Genomic DNA, 17,008 nt, shown 5'->3' with positions numbered 1-17,008 from the left:
GGGCAGAGGTTTGGGGTGCTGAGGTGAGGGCTGCTGGGTGGGGCTGGGAATGAGAGGTTTGGGGTGCAGAAGGGGCTCTGGGGGCTCAGGGCTGTGGCAGATGGCTGGGGTGTAGGAGGGGGTCAGGGCTCTGGACTGGGGGTGCAGGCTCTGGGGTGGGGCCAAGGATGAAGGGTTTGGGGTACAGGAAGGGGCTCCAGGTTTGGAGGTGACTCAAGGCTGAGGCAGGGGATTGGGGCACAGGCTTACCTCTGGCAGCTCCCGGTCAGCGGGAGTGCTAAGGCAGGCTTCCCACCTGTCCTGGCACTGCGGACCATGCTGCACCCTGAAAGCGGCCAGCAGCAGGTCCAGCTCCTAGGTGGAGGTGTGCAAGTGGCTCCGTATGGCTCTCACCCATAGGCACCACGCCCCCTTCTCCAGGCCGGAAACTGGCCAATGGGAGTGCGGAGCCAGTGTTCGGAGCAGAGGCAGTGCATGGAGCCCCACGGCCCCCTGCCTAGGAGCTGGACCTACTGCTGGCTACTTCTGAGGCGCAGCGCGATGTCGTAACAGGTAGGGACTAGCCTGCCTTAGCCAGGCAGCACCGCTAATCGGACTTTTAATGGCCCTGTCAGCAGTGCTGACCAGAGCCGCCATGACCCAATCCCTTCCATTCTGCGACCCAGGTCTGGGTCATGACCCACGGTTTGAAAACCACTGGTCTACATGGTCTTCAGCTTAACTATCTATGTTATAATGGAGGACCTGCTAATTGCCTTATGTGAATGAGTGGAACTAGTTTACCTGTGTATGCATAGGAAATAGAAGATTAGCTTCAAAGCAAAGGTGATCTGCATTGCCTATTCCTCCTCAAGGGAAGGCCCTGCTATTAGGAATGTAAAACGTTAAATTGGTAAGCATTAGTCTTACCGGTTAACCTGCCTTAACCATTAATCCCCAGGCTGGCCAGCCATGCCGACCCTTTAATCGGTTAACCGTTTACACTAAATAAATTTTTAGTTTAAATGGTTAACTTTTAAAACAATATTTACATCCCTACCTGCTATGACAATTTCTGTCAGCCTGCTAGAGAGCTATAAAAGAGAAGCCTCAGGCCAGATCCTGTCATCTCAAGTCTGCTGAACTTTGAACAGGGAAAGTTTATGCCTTGAGATTGCGATCTTCCAAATAGTTATTTGGAATACTCTGGAAAATACATGGAAAGGCTTTATATCAGACTTCACATCTAAGCTGCCTTTGGATTCTGACTTGTTGGGATGATTCCAGAGCGACTTTTACAAGCCAGCAGTTTATTCTATCACTGCTATGATCCTCAGCTATGAACACTGAAAATCACTGGTATGTATATGATCCTTTAACCATTCAATAACTCTCTTCTTTTCTATATTATTAAACCTTTAGTTTTTAGTTACTAAAGGACTGGCATCAGTGTGATTATTGGGTAGGATCTAAGATTCATATTAACCTGGGGTTAAGTGCCTGGTCCTTTGGGTTTGGTGAACCTCACATATGGTGAATCAGGTTTTCAGTAACCTCTCACTAAATTAGACTTGGCTGTCTAGACGGAAGCCAAGGGCTGGAATGCCTAAAGGGGCCTGTCTTTGGCTTCTTGTTAACCAGGGTGGTATTGCAGAAGCTCTTTTGTTACCGGTTTGGTGAATCTCATTATAGAAGAAACCTCCAGTTTTTGGGAATTGTCTGCCCTATTTCTTGCAGTCTGTCCTGACTGTGGCACTCTCAGTGTGGCCCATCCAGGCAATTGGTCACAAGAATATTGCCTTTTTTTAAATTCAACCTCACGAACTTTCTCAAAGGGCTAGCAGAATTATTTATTTTGTGATGGCCCTGATTATGCAAATATATATTTACCCAACTTTTTGAAACACTTTTAAAGAAACCCATAACACATTCTAGGACATAGACTACTTGGGAGCTGTCATATAAACACACAGTTTGGAGAGCAATATTGCTTCTGAAAAGTAGTTATGTAGGCCCAAGATTTGTGCCTGAATTGGCAATGAAACACTTTTTTTGAAGGGAGATGCTAAAGGAAAGATGGAGCAAACCCTTTTAAAACAGGGCATCTAGATAGAACTTTTGCTGGGGGGTGGGGGGAATAAAGGCTTATAGTTAAATAGTTTCCATCTCTTATAAGTTAACCTAAATGGATTCCGCCCCCCCCTTTAAAAATACTAGAAGTGATTAGATCATACTATGGAAAAATAACTTCAAAATGTTTTATGGATCTGTACTTTTAATAAAACTAATTTTTTTAAAGTTAGGAATGTAAAAAACTGTCTTGAGACTTCTTGACTTATAACCAGTTACCTGAAAACAACTTTGAGTTCAAAATTAAATTTTTAAGTTGCTGACACAGCAAGCACTGGTGGCAACGTAACGTACTGCTGAGGGAAAGCTATTGTTCAACGTATTCTAACTTAATGTCCCAATAAATAAAGGACACTTCTGTCTACACATAAACACACAAAAGAGTTTGTCTGCTAAGTCTTAAATAAATAATTGTTTCACAGAGTACCACAATGCTTAAAATAGCGACCCATAAAAATACATGAAATACAATTATCAAAGTGGACAAATACCTCACTGTTTGAACTTTCAACAAATGATCCTCCAAACATAGCAGACATCCATTCACAGCTACAAATCAGCAGTGGCTTGTGGGCATTTATGCTTCCATCATCCAACTTAAATGTAACATCTGTCATGGGATCAAGAAACAATCATAACTACAATTGTCAGTGCTTGAAGTGGAACCTATTACTAGTTCAAGACATAGTAAGAAGCACACACCTGTTAGTAAGGAATTGCTTCCTTGATGTTTTTCAGAGTCTTTGATTTTATAGAGGTAAGTGAAGAGCAATTATGAAAGCCTTGACCTCAATAGGAGACAATGGGACCTCAGCACTTTTGAGAATCTGGCCCCTTATTTAACAGCCTAAATGTGGATTTTAGGAGCCTAACTTTAGGTTCCCATTGTTGAAAATGTTGGCCTTCAGTTATATAGTAAACTTTGGGCCCATTGCCCTTCTCACACTGACTTAAGTAAGGAATAACTATTGAAGCAGGTGGCATAACACTGGCATAAGTGAGAGGAGAATTGTGGCCTTTTCTATGAAAGTTTATTTACTCACCAGAAAATGTACCTTTGCAAAGACACTCTTTTATCCGGTTAGCTTTCCTGACATGAAAGGCTTTAGTAATCTCTTGATTCATAAAGGCTTCTTTATTCATAATATTTTCCACCATCATCCGCAAGTCAAATACTTCCAAGATTTCAGCAATCTGTGCTAATCTTGTCAGATCTTTTTCACTTTCATCCAGTTGCCCAGCATACAGAAATTGTAAAACAGTTTTAAAAGGCCCAGGCTGAACAGAGGAATCCATCTTGACCACAGTTACAGGACATTTCCTATTAGATACAGGGTTGATTTGTATTTCCTTATGCATACTAACAAACCCTTTACCCAAGGAGGACAAAGCTCTCCTTGTAGAACTAGTTTCTTCAGTTTCAAGTTCTAGCATCTTTAAAGTCCCATCTGTTTCTGGTGTTGGAAGTTTGGCATCAAAAGTTTTTAAATTTGCTTCATCACTGTCATCATCTGTTTCAAGATGACTTGTTCTAGACAGGAAGTCCCTACTGGTCTTATCTGTACTACACTGTATTTCACTGAAGTCTGGAGATTCTTCACATTCCATTAAAAAAAGGTCATAAAACTTTGAAGAGGAGGTAGCTAGGTAAATCTTGTGAGCAAAAATGTGATTCTGCTCCTGAAGAACAAACATAACATCTGCACACAATGGATTGTCTAACAAATATCCAGCCTCATTCATACTTGTTACAGGACACTCTGGGATTTTAATAACTGGAGGAGGTGCCTTTGGAGGTAGGAATGGAGCCTGAAGTAAAGGTTTTTGGACCTTCTTTAAATGTGATTTCCAGAACTGCAGGTGTCTCCTGGATATCAGTGCAGCTCTGATTGCATTATCAAAAACATCCTTAATTCCAAACTGGTCAAACACACTAGTTTCATAATATGGTATTCCAAGCTCCTTGGCAACCTCTCTGCCTCTTTCTGGAGGTAAAATATCTCCCCTTTTTATAGGCCTAGGATTAAAATAAAATACAATTAAAACAAAAACAACAACAAAAAAACAAAAATTCACACACAAAGCAGAGCTGTCATTAACCACATTCCAGAAAATCAAGAGCACAAATAAGAACATGTATTATCCATATTATTCAGTTCATAAAAATAAAAATGGTAACTGGCATGGCTCATGAAGACCCTTGAAAATCTGCAACCATTGTACTAGACACTTCAAAAATATTACCTAATAGATAGTCTAGTAAGAAAGTTTATATTTGGTAGATACTTTGTAATATAACCCTATTACTTAAATATAGGTAGGCATTATTTCACAATATGAAGCAAGCCTTCAAATACCATTCACATTTATCTGAATTTAAAAAGCTGGCAGCCTGCTAAAATAATAGCTGAATGTGGACATTCTGAAGAGCCAGGCCCATGACACTGCCAAAACCAGCAGCATCAGCATATACGTTGACTGCCTGAGAACTGGCAGGGCAGCTACAGGAAAGGTGGAAAGGGAAAAAGAGAAGAAAGCTGGGCTTGGGTCTGCTTGGCCTGGCCACATCCCCTTTCCCCAGACCCAGCATACTAGCAGGTTACTCCCATTCCTGTGGGGGCACATGGAGCAGGAGTGAACTGGACCACTCGAATGACCCAGTGGCTCTTTCCCTCTTGGGATAAGAGCCTTCTCCTGTTGCCAGCTAATGTAGTTAGTTAGTCCCATAATTCAAGCAGTAAAAGTCTGTGCTAAAGGTTCAGGGTTCAAATCCTGTTGATGATGGACTGGTGATGGAGAGCTGTTATACTTTTTTCAGAAAAAAAATCATTTAAAAACCAAAATATTAGGAAATAATATTGCAGATATGAAGAGGATATTGTTCAGATTGGACAGTCAAGCATTTGAAAGTTAGGGAATGCCAGGATTTACAGCTGCTCATGAAACCTTAATTCAGACCCCCATGCATTATGGGACACTCTTTAAGTTACATGATAATATAGTATTTTTTCTACAGGTCCCGAAAATAATTCAACACACAGATTGGATGCGCAAAAGGGAGAGAATTAAAGTAGTAAGGGCAATAGTAGATATGTATGTTCCTAACTTTTGCATGCTTGACTTTGCAATATAAATGACTTTCTTTTAATGTGTTCTTTTTTTCTATGTAAAATATATCCCCACTTTGCTCTGTGCCATGCTCTAGGGTTACATTTTCAAAAACCAAACTAACCCCCAAATACCAAAGTTATGGTGTGTCTGGCTAAAGTGGCAATTGGCAGGAATAATACATTATGGCATGATGTATATGCGTTTGCCACTGGGATTTATGTAAGATCTCTGCTGCTCTCTATTTAAATATTACTGTAATGCCCAGATGGTTTAACCAATATCAGGCCCTACTATACTAGGCACTGTAGAAAATGCATTGTCAAACAGCATTTCACTAATTAAGAGCTTACAGTATGAACAGACAAGGGAACAGACAGGATGTGAAACAGTGTTATTTATCCTCATTTTATAAGATGGGAAACTAAGGCAAACAGACAATACTGGGTTATAATATAATTTCTTTTCAGAATAATAGTATATTTGATTAAAACCCAGAACCTTTTAAAATGTTAATTTTTAAAAAAACTTTACCTTGCTAAAGGCCGTCTCGCTCGATTAACAGCTTCAAGATCAGCGTAACGAAGATCCAGTTGGCAGCCAACCAAAATAACAGGTGTGCGAGGACAGAAGTGCTTGATTTCTTGATACCACATTGTTTTCACATGATTCAAGGAATTAGGATTAGCAATTGAAAAACACAGAACAACTACATCAGACCTAAAATGAAATCAAGAGAAGAAAACAATATATATACATATACATATACATATACACACACACACACACATTTGTAATCAAAATTAATCTCTCCATTGCAGCTTCATGTATTTTCATTAATCCTCACTGACACTGCTCAATCACACTTTCAAAAACACACTAAGTCCCTGATATTAGAATACATCTTATTCATCAGAAGGTTTATAAAAGCTACACAGTCCAACACAACAGCATGTGAACACAACATATCAGACATAGAAAGCTTCTTCATTTCAGATTCAATGTAAGTTATGTACAAGCAGAGTGTTGGTCTATTCTGTAGACGTTTACAGTAGCTAGAGTTTGCTATTCTCTATTTTGACTCTGCGGGATTGTCATCACCTCCAAACACATTTCTGGTCACTGACACCAAAATTTCATATTATCAGGTCATTGTCACCCTAAGAGCATCCCAATGCCAGTTGGCACACTGTGGTCATGATATATACCCAAAAGCTGACATGTAATATATCACTAGAAAACTAATAACTCACTGATCTTTAATTTTCTTGCATGATGTATGTATGGTAAACTCACAAAGGACTTCATAGATATGTGCTGGAAATATGTTCTTAACATGTATTTGGCAACCAGTGCCTAAGCCATGCCTGTTCCAGACAAAGGAATGTTGCTCCACCTGCTTGAATGTGTCTCCAATGTAAATTATGCAAAGTATGACCAAACACAAAGAAAAGCACATTTACATGCAAGGTAAACAAAGCCACCAGGAGAGTAAGTGTGGAAATGTGACCACTTAACAATCTTGATTGGGCGATGGAGACTGCATCCCAAGGAAGCCTTCCTGCCTCTTGAAGCAGGATCAGCAAACTCTGACAGATATAAGCAGAGAGAAGAAAAAGCCATTTTTCTAAAGAGACAAAGGAACCAAGCACTTTGAGCTTTGTGAAGGAAGGGTCCAGCCACCTTGGAAAAGCGACTGGGTGAAAAACACTTTATACAACAGACTCTAATCTGTTAAATCATGCTGTGAGAGCATGCTGCTGGTGTCAAGCTCTGAAACAAAGCTGCACAGCACAGAGACATCAGGGGTACAGGGCACAGCCCCTTACTGGCATGGGTGGCAAGTCTGTAGAAATTTTGGTGGTGCCCAGAACCTGCCCCCAACCTGCCTAAGGCTCTGGGAGGAGGGTTGGGTGGGGGGAGGAGGTCTGGGGTGCAGGTCCTGGGCTGGGGATTAGAGTGCAGGAGGGATGCAGGGTGCAGGGTGTGGGATGGAGTTTGGGTGCTGGGTGCAGGCTCCGGGCTGGGGCAGGCGGTGGGTGAGGGGTGCAGGCTCTGGGATGGAGTTTGTGGGTGGGAGGGGGTGCAGGAGTGAGGGCTGTCGGGCTGAGGATGAGGGGTTTGGGGTGTGGGAGGAGGATCAGGGCTGGGGCAGAGGATTAGGGTGCGGGAGGATGAGGGCTCTGGCTGGGGATGAGGGGTTCATGATGCAGTGGGGGCTCAGGGCTGGGGCAGAGGATTAGGGTGCGGGGGGATGAGGTCTGGGAATGAGGGGTTTGAGGCGTTGGAGAGGCTCAGGGCTAGGGTGGAAGGGAAGGGTAAGGGCAGCCTGCCCTGCCATTAGCGGATGGGGGCACTAGGACCCTGGGGCAGCAGACAGCAGTTGCTGCTGGGAGCTGCTCCGCGTAGGAATGTGCTACCCGGGCAGCACAAGCAGGCACGAGAGAGGCGCGTGCTGCTTTCTTCCAGGCAGGGACGCGGCGGGGTGCAGGGGAAAGACCCAGCTCCAAATATTGGTGGAGCAGAGCCCCCAGCCCTGAATTTTGCTGGACCTCGGGCACCACAAAAGAATATAACCTACCGCCTATGCTTACTGGTCTGGGTTGAACCCCAAAGCATCACCTAGCAGTTCAGTAAAACTGTGAAAGGCTTCAGGACAGCCAAATGAGCACACAGGTCACATTCCTGAAACTGTAATGAAGAAATACATTTATGGTTGTGTGGAGTGACGGCAAGACAGTACCTCCAAGATCTTTAATAAAGTCTTCAAAATTGTAACTGATGAAGAATTTCCAGCACTGACCATTTCTTTAATATGGACAAAATACCTCTCACCCCAAAAACAATATAATGAAACAGGTTAAAAAAAATAACAGTGTAGGGAAACAAACAATTAAAATGAGATTCTGATAAAAATCACTATTTGTAGATATCAGGAAAAAATATTTTATCATAAGAGAGAGATTGTCACAGTGTGTCTGTATGGGTCTGTGCGTATGCAGTTGTAAGGATCAAGATAATTTTTTGTAGCAAACAATTCTATACAACTGTTTCATTTCATGTACCATTCTTCTCTCAAAAAATAGGAGACCAACTCAGGAAAACACGTAAAGCACAATTTTAAGCATGTGCTTAAGGGTTTTCCTGAATTGGGCCTAAATCATTGTTCGTTATTTGAGAGACTGCTATTAGAAACTGGCTCCCAGCTCTTGGTCCCTCAGCTGACAGATGCTTGGAGCATCATGAATGTAATATAAATTGCATACCCCTCTTAGGAAAAGGAAAGTGCTGACTAGTAGCTTTAAGAAGAATTGAGAGAAAGGGGACTTATTTTTTTAAAAACAAGAGTTATCCCTTAAGAGTCATCAACAGAATAGTCAGCAGCTAAACTCAGCAATAAGCTGCCCATCTCATTTCTATTAAACTTTAATTTAGCACAAATTTATTGTGTATGCAGTTTGTGTAATGAATAGATAAAGCAAGACGTGAATCTCAACATTGGCCTTTTAAATCATTAATGAAACTGTTCAGTACTGCTGCTTTCTACATTTTATTGAGGACACATATCTAGCAAGACTTACAGTTTCTAAAAATAGCCACATGCAATGCAGGTACTGCTGAGAGCTTACATTTAATACAAGAGAAGTGCTCTTGCTCTGAATTTATACCTTATATAAACTACAGCACATCCATAATATCTAAAGAAAAGGCACTTTACATTTTAAAAGAAGTTATCAGTTAAACAAAGAGGGGTAGGTAGCATATACACTAACGTTTCATATGCTTTTGGGCGCTTGCTCCAAATTCAGATGGTCTCAAGTGCAATAAGTTTGACAGAGCCAACCCAGACCCTAGTGGGCATTTGTCCAGGTCACAAAACCATCACACAGTTTGGCAGTTGACAAAAATAGTAAGGTGAAGTGATGGGGGCTGAGGAACTTTGACAAAGTGAGAGGAAGGCGGAAAAGTGGTTAGTGTGTACTCATGAAGTACCTGGCTTAATCTCTGCTATTACTGTTTAAATTCAATTTCATTAGTGTTGCCAGAAAGAAAACTGTGAGTATCTTACTGTGTGAATATCTGACAGCTGAATTCACGCTAACTGTAACTAAACATCTAACACATTTTATAGTTATACAGGACAGAACTTAAAGTCAGTCTCGACTTGATGATCAGAGGTTACTAGGGCTGTCAAATAATCGCAGTTAACTCACGTGATTAACTAAAAAATATTAATTGCGATTAATCACAGTTTTTATCTCACTGTTAAACAATAGAATACCAATTGAAATGTATTAATATTTTTGCATGTTTTTCTACATTTTCAAATATATTGATTTCAATTACAACACAGTATCCAAAGTTGACAGTGCTCATTTTATATTATTTTTATTCCAAATATTTGCACTGTAAAAATGATAAAAGAAATGTATGAGGTGAATTGAAAAATACTAAGTACTGTAGCGCAATCTCTTTATTGTGTAAGTGCAATTTACAAATGTAGATTTTTTTTGTTACATAACTGCACTCAAAAACAAAACAATGTAAAACTTTAGAGCCTACAAGTCCACTCAGTCCTACTTCTTGTTCAGACAATTGCTAAGCCAAAAAAATTTGTTTACATTTATGGGAGATAATGCTGCCTGCTTCTTATTTACAATGTCACTTGAAAGCGAGAATAGTCTTCACATGGCATATTTGTAGCCGGTGTTGCAAGGCATTTATGTGCCAGTTATGCTAAACGTTCATATGCTTCATGCTTCAGCCACCATTCCAGAGGACATGCTTCCATGCTGATGATTCTCGTTAAAAAAATAACGCATTAATTAAATGTATGACTGAACTCCTTGGGGGAGAACTGTATGTCTCCTACTCTCTTTTGCTCACATTCCGACATATTTTTCATGTTATAGTAGTCTTGGATGATGATCCAGCACGTTGTTCATTTTAAGAACACTTTCACTGCAGGTTTGACAAAACACAAAGAAGGTACCAATGTGAGATTTCTAAAGATAGCTACAGCACTCGACCCAGGGTTTAAGAATCTCAATTGCCTTCCAAAATCTGAGAGGGATGAGGTGTGGAGCATGCTTCCAGAAGTCTTAAAACACTCCGATGCGGAAACTACAGAATCCAAACCACCAAAAGAGAAAATCAACCTTCTGCTGGTGACATCTGACTCAGATGATGAAAATGAACATGTGTCAGTCTGCACTGCTTTGGAGTGAGCAGAAACCGTCATCAGCATGGATGCATTTCCCCTGGAATGGTGGTTGAAACATGAAGGGACATATGAATCTTTAGCGCATCTGACATGTAAATATCTTGCAATGTGGCTACAACAGTGCCATGCGAATGCCTGTTCTCACTTTCAGGTGAAATTGTAAACAAGAAGCGGGCAGCATTCTCTCCTGCAAATGTAAACAAACTTGTTTGTCTGAGTGATTGACTGACCAAGAAGTAGGACTGAGTGGACTTGTAGGCTCTAAAGTTTTACACTGTTTTGTTTTTGAGTGTAGTTATTTTTTGTACATAATTCTACATTTGTAAGTTCAACTTCCATGATAAAGAGATTGCACTACAGTACTTATTAGGTGAACTGAAAAATACAATTTCTTTTGTTTCTTTTTTATAGTGCAAATATTGTAATAAAATAATATAAAGTGAGCACTGTACACCTAGTATTCTGTGTTGTAGTTGAAATCAATATATTTAAAAATGTAGAAAAAACAAAAATATTTAAATAAATTGTATGCGATTATTAATCGCGCAATTAATCTTTTAAAATCACTTGACAGCCCTAGAGGTTACCAATTAAAATTTAATATATAGCTGGATGAATCATCCAAGTAGTACAAGCATAATGTTGAGGTGTGGGGGAAGTTGGTTCCTTCAACTATATCAGTATGATACTATGTTTGTTGAGAATTACGGGATCTAACATTTTCTGTTGTATTCCTAGTGGAGTAAAAAAAAAGAGCATGAAGGAAAATACATATGTTATAGATTTATTCTTTACATTGCCTTACGGGCTAGCGTCATCAAGACTGGGTCCCTTTTGTGCTTGGTGCTGTGCAAACACATAGTAAGAACCAGTCCTTGTTATAAAGAGCTTAAAAGCTAAATAGACAAGATAGATAAAGGACGGGAACAGAAATAGAGGCACAAGAGAGTTGCTCACGCCACAGGTGGTAGAGCTGGGAATAGGATCCAGGTGTGCTGGCTCTCAAGTAGACAGACAAGAGAAAGTTACTCACCTTGCAGTAACTGAGGTTCTTCGAGATGCGTGTCCCTGTGGGTGCTCCACTCTAGGTGACGGTGCGTCCCGGCGCTGTCGATTGGAGATTTTTGGTAGCAGTGCCTGGTTGGGGCGCATGCACCCAGATGGTATCTCCCGTCTAGTTGGAATCTTCCTGAGTGCGTGTGCCCCACACCCTCCTCAGTTCCTTCTCTACCGTGGAGAGTCATCTCAGTACTCCAAAGTAGAGGGGAGGAGGGCGGGGAGTGGAGCACCCACAGGGACACACATCATGAAGAACCTCAGTTACTGCAAGGTGAGTAACTTTCTCTTCTTCTTCGAGTGCTGTCCCTGTGGGTGCTCCACTCTAGGTGAATGTGTAGCAGTACCCACTACGGTTGGTGGGACTTTGGAGATACGGCAGGGAGTACTGAAGATAGTACTGTATGACCTACTATTGTGTCTGCCGTGGTGTCTTGCGTTAGAGCATAGTGTTTTGCAAACGTGTGTTCAGGTGACCATGTAGCCGCTTTGCAGATATCAGGAATGGGAACATTGTGTAAGAAGGCAATGGATGCCGACATGGCTCTAGTGGAATGAATTCTAATGTCGTCGGGCGGTTGAAGATTCTTCGCACAGTAACAGGATCTGATGCAGTCAGAGATCCACTTGAACAGATGTTGTTTAGAGATAGCCATACCCTTTGATTTTTTCGGTAATGGAAACAAAGAGTCGTGGAGACTTGCGAAATGGTTTAGTCCTGTCTAAATAAAAGGCAATTGCTCACCTGACATCAAGAGTATGCAGGGTTGCCTCTTGTGGATTCTTGTGAGGTTGGGGATAGAAAGTAGGTAAGTATATAGGTTGGTTGAGGTGGAAGGTAGATACCACTTTAGGAAGAAATTTAGGATGTGGTCTCAAAGTGACTTTGTCTTTGGAGAAGATTGTGTAGGGAGAGTGGGCCATCAGGGCACTCATTTCACCTACTCTTCTTGCTGATGTTATGGCAACTAAGAAAGCCACCTTCATGGACATATGGAGATGAGAGGAGGTAGCCAAGGGCTCGAATGGAGGTTTCATGAGAGCGTGTAGAATGAGGTTAAGATTCCATGAAGCATCTATTGGGTGAATTTCAGGGTAGAGGTTTTGCAGGCCTGTGAGAAATCGTTTTATGGTTGGGTGGGTAAAGAGTGAATAACCTGCTAAGAGGTCATGGAAGGTGGTAAGTGCCACCAGGTGCACTTTGGTGGAGCTGAGCGAATGTCCGTCTTGTTTTAGTTCCAAGAGGTAGTCTAGAATGATAGGGAGGGTCACCGTATTGGGCGCTAAGTGATTACGTGAGCACCAGAGGGCGAAACGCTTCCACTTCTGCAGGTAGGTTTTATGAGTGGAGTCTTTCCTACTGTGCAGGAAGACTTATCGGACTTGCTCAGAACAGGCTAGTTCACGGGTTTGGAACCATTAAGGAACCACGCTGTGAGGTGGAGCTTGAGGAGCTCAGGGTAAAGAGCCAGTCTATTGTTCTGGAAAAGGAGATCTGGCCTGTTGGGGAGAGCCCGTGGGTGACGGGAGGACATGCAGAGTAGGTAGGGATACCACGTCTGTCTCAGCCAAGCCGGGGCAATAAGTATGACCCGGTCCTTGTGGTCCACAATCTTCCAAAGAACCCTGTGTAGCAGAGGGATTGGTGGAAGGCGTACAGGAGACAGCTGTTCCACAGGATGAGGAATGTGTCTCCTGGGGATGCAGTTCCGAGTCCCACTCTGGAGCAAAACTGGGGACATTTTTGGTTCTGGGTTGTGGCAAAGAGGTCTACTGACAGGATGCCCCAGAGGGAGAAGAGCTGTTGAAGTACTGTGGGGTGCAGTTCCCATTCGTGTTCCGTCGAGAAGTGCCTGCCGAGTGCGTCGGCAGCAGTGTTGTGGCAGTCTGGCAGGTAGGAAGCGGTGATCTGTATTTGACGTTATATACACCAATTCCATAGGCGGATGGCTTCCATGCAAAGAGAATGTGAGCATGCTCCCCCTTGTCTGTTGATGTAGTACATACATGCTATGTTGTCTGTTAAGACTCGCAGGTATTTGTTCTTTATGAGGGGAAGAAAATGAAGGCACGCTCATCTCACAGCTCTGAGCAATAAGAGATTTCTGTGTAGGTGCGTCTCTGATGCAGACCACTGGCCTTGTGCCCTGTGTCCCCCTAAATGCGCTCCGCAACCAATTAGGGAAGCGTCCGTGGTGAGCATGAGTGCTGGGGATCCTTTCTGGAAGGAAACCTTAGTGCAGAGGTTCTCTGGTCTTGTCCACCACTGTAGGGAAGCTAGAACGTTGGGAGGAGGAGTTAACAGCATCCCTAAGGTGTGTCTGTTGGGTTTGAAATTGGAATTGAGCCAGCCCTGAAGACATCTCATGTGCAGCCTGGTGTACTGGACTATGAAGGTGGTGGCTGCCATATGACCAAGGAACTGTAGGCAGAGTCTTGCCTGTGTCCTTGGATGAATAGAGAGCGTGCGTTTGAGCTGCGTGATAGCAAGGAATCTGTGAAATGGGAGCAAGGCTCTGCTCTGGATTGAGCTGAGATGAGCTCTGATGAACTCAATCTGTTGCGTAGGTGTCAGGGTGGATTTTAGGGCATTTATTTGGAGGCATAGGCTGTGAAAGAGGGCGATAGTGAAAGAGCAGCTTGGAGTGTCTCGCCATAGGAGTTGCCCTTGATGAGGCAATCGTCCAGGTAGGGGAACAGCGTGACCCCGTGTTTGTGGAGGTGAGCCACGAGCACAGATAGAGTTTAGGAAAAGACTCCTGGCGCTGTGGAGAGGCCGAAAGGAAGAACTCTGTATTGGAAATGGTCGTGACCGATTGTGAAGTTTAGAAAGCGTCTGTGAGCTGGATGAATTGATATATGAAAATAGATGTACTGTGGGTCGAGGGCTGTAAACCAGTCCCCTTGACCCAGTGCAGGAATTAATGTGCCCAGTGTGACCATTTTGAATTTTTGTATCCTCGCGAATTTGTTCAGTTGGCGTAAGGCTAGTATAGGCCTCCAGCAACCCAGTCTTTTTCTGGGTCAGGAAGTAATAGGAGTAGAAATCTTTCCCTGGATGTTGCATCGGCACAGGCTCCACTGCGCCTAGCTGTAGAAGGTGAGCCACTTCTGCGCGAAGCAGGTGCTCATGAGAGGGATCCCTGAAGAGGGACGGGGAAGGGGAGGAGGATATGAATGGGCTAGAGTAATCGGACTGAACTATCTCGAGGACTCAGCGGTCCTGTGTAATTTGCTGACAGGCATGTTGGAAACTCTGGAGGCGGTGGCGAAATGGGCAAATAGGCTGTGGAATCAAGGAGTGGTCGCACAGACCCTGGACCAACCTTTTAAAATTGTTGTTTATTCCCAGATGGATGGGAAGTGGTTGCTTGAGCTTGATTTTGTCTGCGCTTAGGGGGTCTAGTGCGATTCCTATTTACGTGGAAAGGTTTGGGTTGAGGCCGATAAGATTGTTGTGTATGTGGTCTTTGGTAGGGTTGGTATCGTTGACCCCTGGGATGACCCCTGGGAAGAGATGGGTGAATGCCCAGGGTGCACAGTGTCGCTCTAGAATCTTTCATTGTATGAAGTAGTTCATCAGGTTTTTTTTTTTTTTTTTTTTTTTTTTTTTAAGAAAACAGTTTATATTTATCAAAAGGGGAGGTCCTCCACTTTGTTCTGCAGGTCTTTAGGGATGCCAGATGCAGAAAGCCATGAAGATCTGCGCATAACCACAGCCGGTGCAGCTGTACGGGCTGCTGTGTCTGCCGTGTCTAAAGAGGCTTGTAGGGCTGTTCTGGAAATCAATTGGCACTCGCTCAGAATTGATTTAAAGCCCGCTCTCCTGTCCTCTGGAATGTAAGAGGCGAATTCAAAAGTTTATTGTAGTTATCAAAGTCATGCCTGGCAAGGAGTGCAAGGTAGTTTGCAATCCAGAATTGTAGAGTGGAGGATGTGTAAACCTTGTGACACAAGACGTCAAGGCGTTTAAGGTCCTTGTTTTGCGGGGTGGACTGATATTGTGGCTGTTTTGTTCTTTGTGCGACTGCATCGATAATGAAAGAGTTCAGTTGTGAGAAAATAGGAAGTCAGCGTCCTTAGCAGGAACATAGTATCTATGTTCAGCTTTTCTGCAGGTTGGTAATAAAGAAGCTGGAGTTTGCAGAGAGCGTCAGCTGGTTCCAAGAGTGCCTCATTTATAGGGAGCGAAGTAGGGAAACTGAGGCTGGTGGCTGTGGACCTTAGCCTGAGGTGGAAAAGGCTCCAGTGGGGGAGGAGAGGGAGGTGCGGAGAACTCTGCTTGCCGTTGTAGATCAGGTTCGCTCTCAGTGAAGGTAGCCAGTTCAGGTGGTGGGACTGCGCTGTGTCATGTTAAGAAGCAAAAGTGAAAGTGTAAGCGGTGCAGTGCGTTGGTTGGAGGTGCCCTGCAGGGGGTCTGCTGCTGGTGCAGGGGCAGAAGGCAGGCTCGGTGCTGACGTTCATCCCGGCACCGGGGCAGAGCACGTGGTCGGAACCGCGGCTTTTTTTAGCGCTGAGGCTTGCGGTGCCGACGTCCTTGTCGGCACCGGGGCAGAGCGCGCAGCCGGCTTCGCGGCTATTTTTAGCCCTGAAACGCTTGGTGCCGCGGAATCCTTCTGTGTCCGGGAGGTTGAATTTCCGCCTCTACGGTCTGTGGGAGCTGTTGTTGAGGCGTGATCCGGGGCTGAGGCGCCTACCTTTGGCGCTGTCAGCACAGAGGGTAGGGATCTCGCAGGAGACCCCTTACCCTTGTTAAAGTCTCTCCTATGAGACTGCTCTGCTTCTTGCCTCCACTCCAGGGAGGGTGAAGCAACGCTCCCCACCGGTTCCGATCTGGCTGGGGAGGATGTGGGAGCGGGTTTAACTTTCCCCATCTCCGAAAGTGGCTGCGGGGATTTTTCCATGAGAAGCATTTTAAGCCGCAGGTCCCTGTTGTGCCGAGCCCTTGACTCGAGGCTCATACAGTGGAGGCACTTTGCGGGGATGTAGGCTTCCGCGAGGCACTTCATACCAAGGTTGGATGGGCACTCACATTGTGTGGAGTCCTGCCAGAAAACACACCTCTTGAATCCTGAAGCCCCTGGCATTGTAAATTAGAAATGGCAGGGGAGAGTGTCTCAGTGAGAGACAAGTCTGAAGTGATTTTTTTTTAAACTAAGTAACTAACTATGTAACTATACTAAAGGAAGGGAAACAACTGGGAAGTAATTAATAATTATTTCTATGTTCTTTGTTACTGTTTCCTATAGATACCAGGGAAGAGAAGGCAGCACTGCTCCAAGTCCCGTCTTCAGCCGAGGACGGTTGAGAAGGAACTGAGGAGGGTGTGGGGCGCACGCACTCAGGAAGATTCCAACTAGACGGGAGATACCATCTGGGTGCGTGCGCCCCAACCAGGCACTGCTACCAAAAATCTCCGATCGACAGCGCCAGGACGCACCATCACCTAGAGTGGAGCACCCACAGGGACAGCACTCGAAGAAGAAATCTTGCTTACCATACTCAAATAAA

General features: G+C 43.8%; 1 protein-coding gene across 5 annotated transcripts in view; it reads right to left on the bottom strand.

Annotated features, from left to right (window-relative positions):
* Positions 1–17,008, bottom strand: part of RHOBTB1 (Rho related BTB domain containing 1) — a 76,815-nt gene that overhangs the window by 13,878 nt on the left and 45,929 nt on the right. For 4 of the 5 annotated variants that reach the window (XM_039482650.1, XM_039482649.1, XM_039482651.1 and 1 more), the window contains 3 exons: positions 5,752–5,937; positions 3,153–4,126; positions 2,601–2,719 (listed from right to left, as the gene is read on the bottom strand). In XM_039482650.1, the coding sequence (XP_039338584.1) occupies positions 2,601–2,719; positions 3,153–4,126; positions 5,752–5,937 (1,279 nt within the window). The remainder of the gene's footprint in view (positions 1–2,600; positions 2,720–3,152; positions 4,127–5,751; positions 5,938–17,008) is intronic. The other variant, XM_039482652.1, reaches the window with a different exon arrangement.

Source organism: Mauremys reevesii, linkage group 7 (genome assembly GCF_016161935.1).
Source record: "Mauremys reevesii isolate NIE-2019 linkage group 7, ASM1616193v1, whole genome shotgun sequence".
Classification (NCBI taxonomy): domain Eukaryota; kingdom Metazoa; phylum Chordata; order Testudines; family Geoemydidae; genus Mauremys; species Mauremys reevesii.
This window is presented reverse-complemented; position numbering and strand designations above follow the sequence as displayed.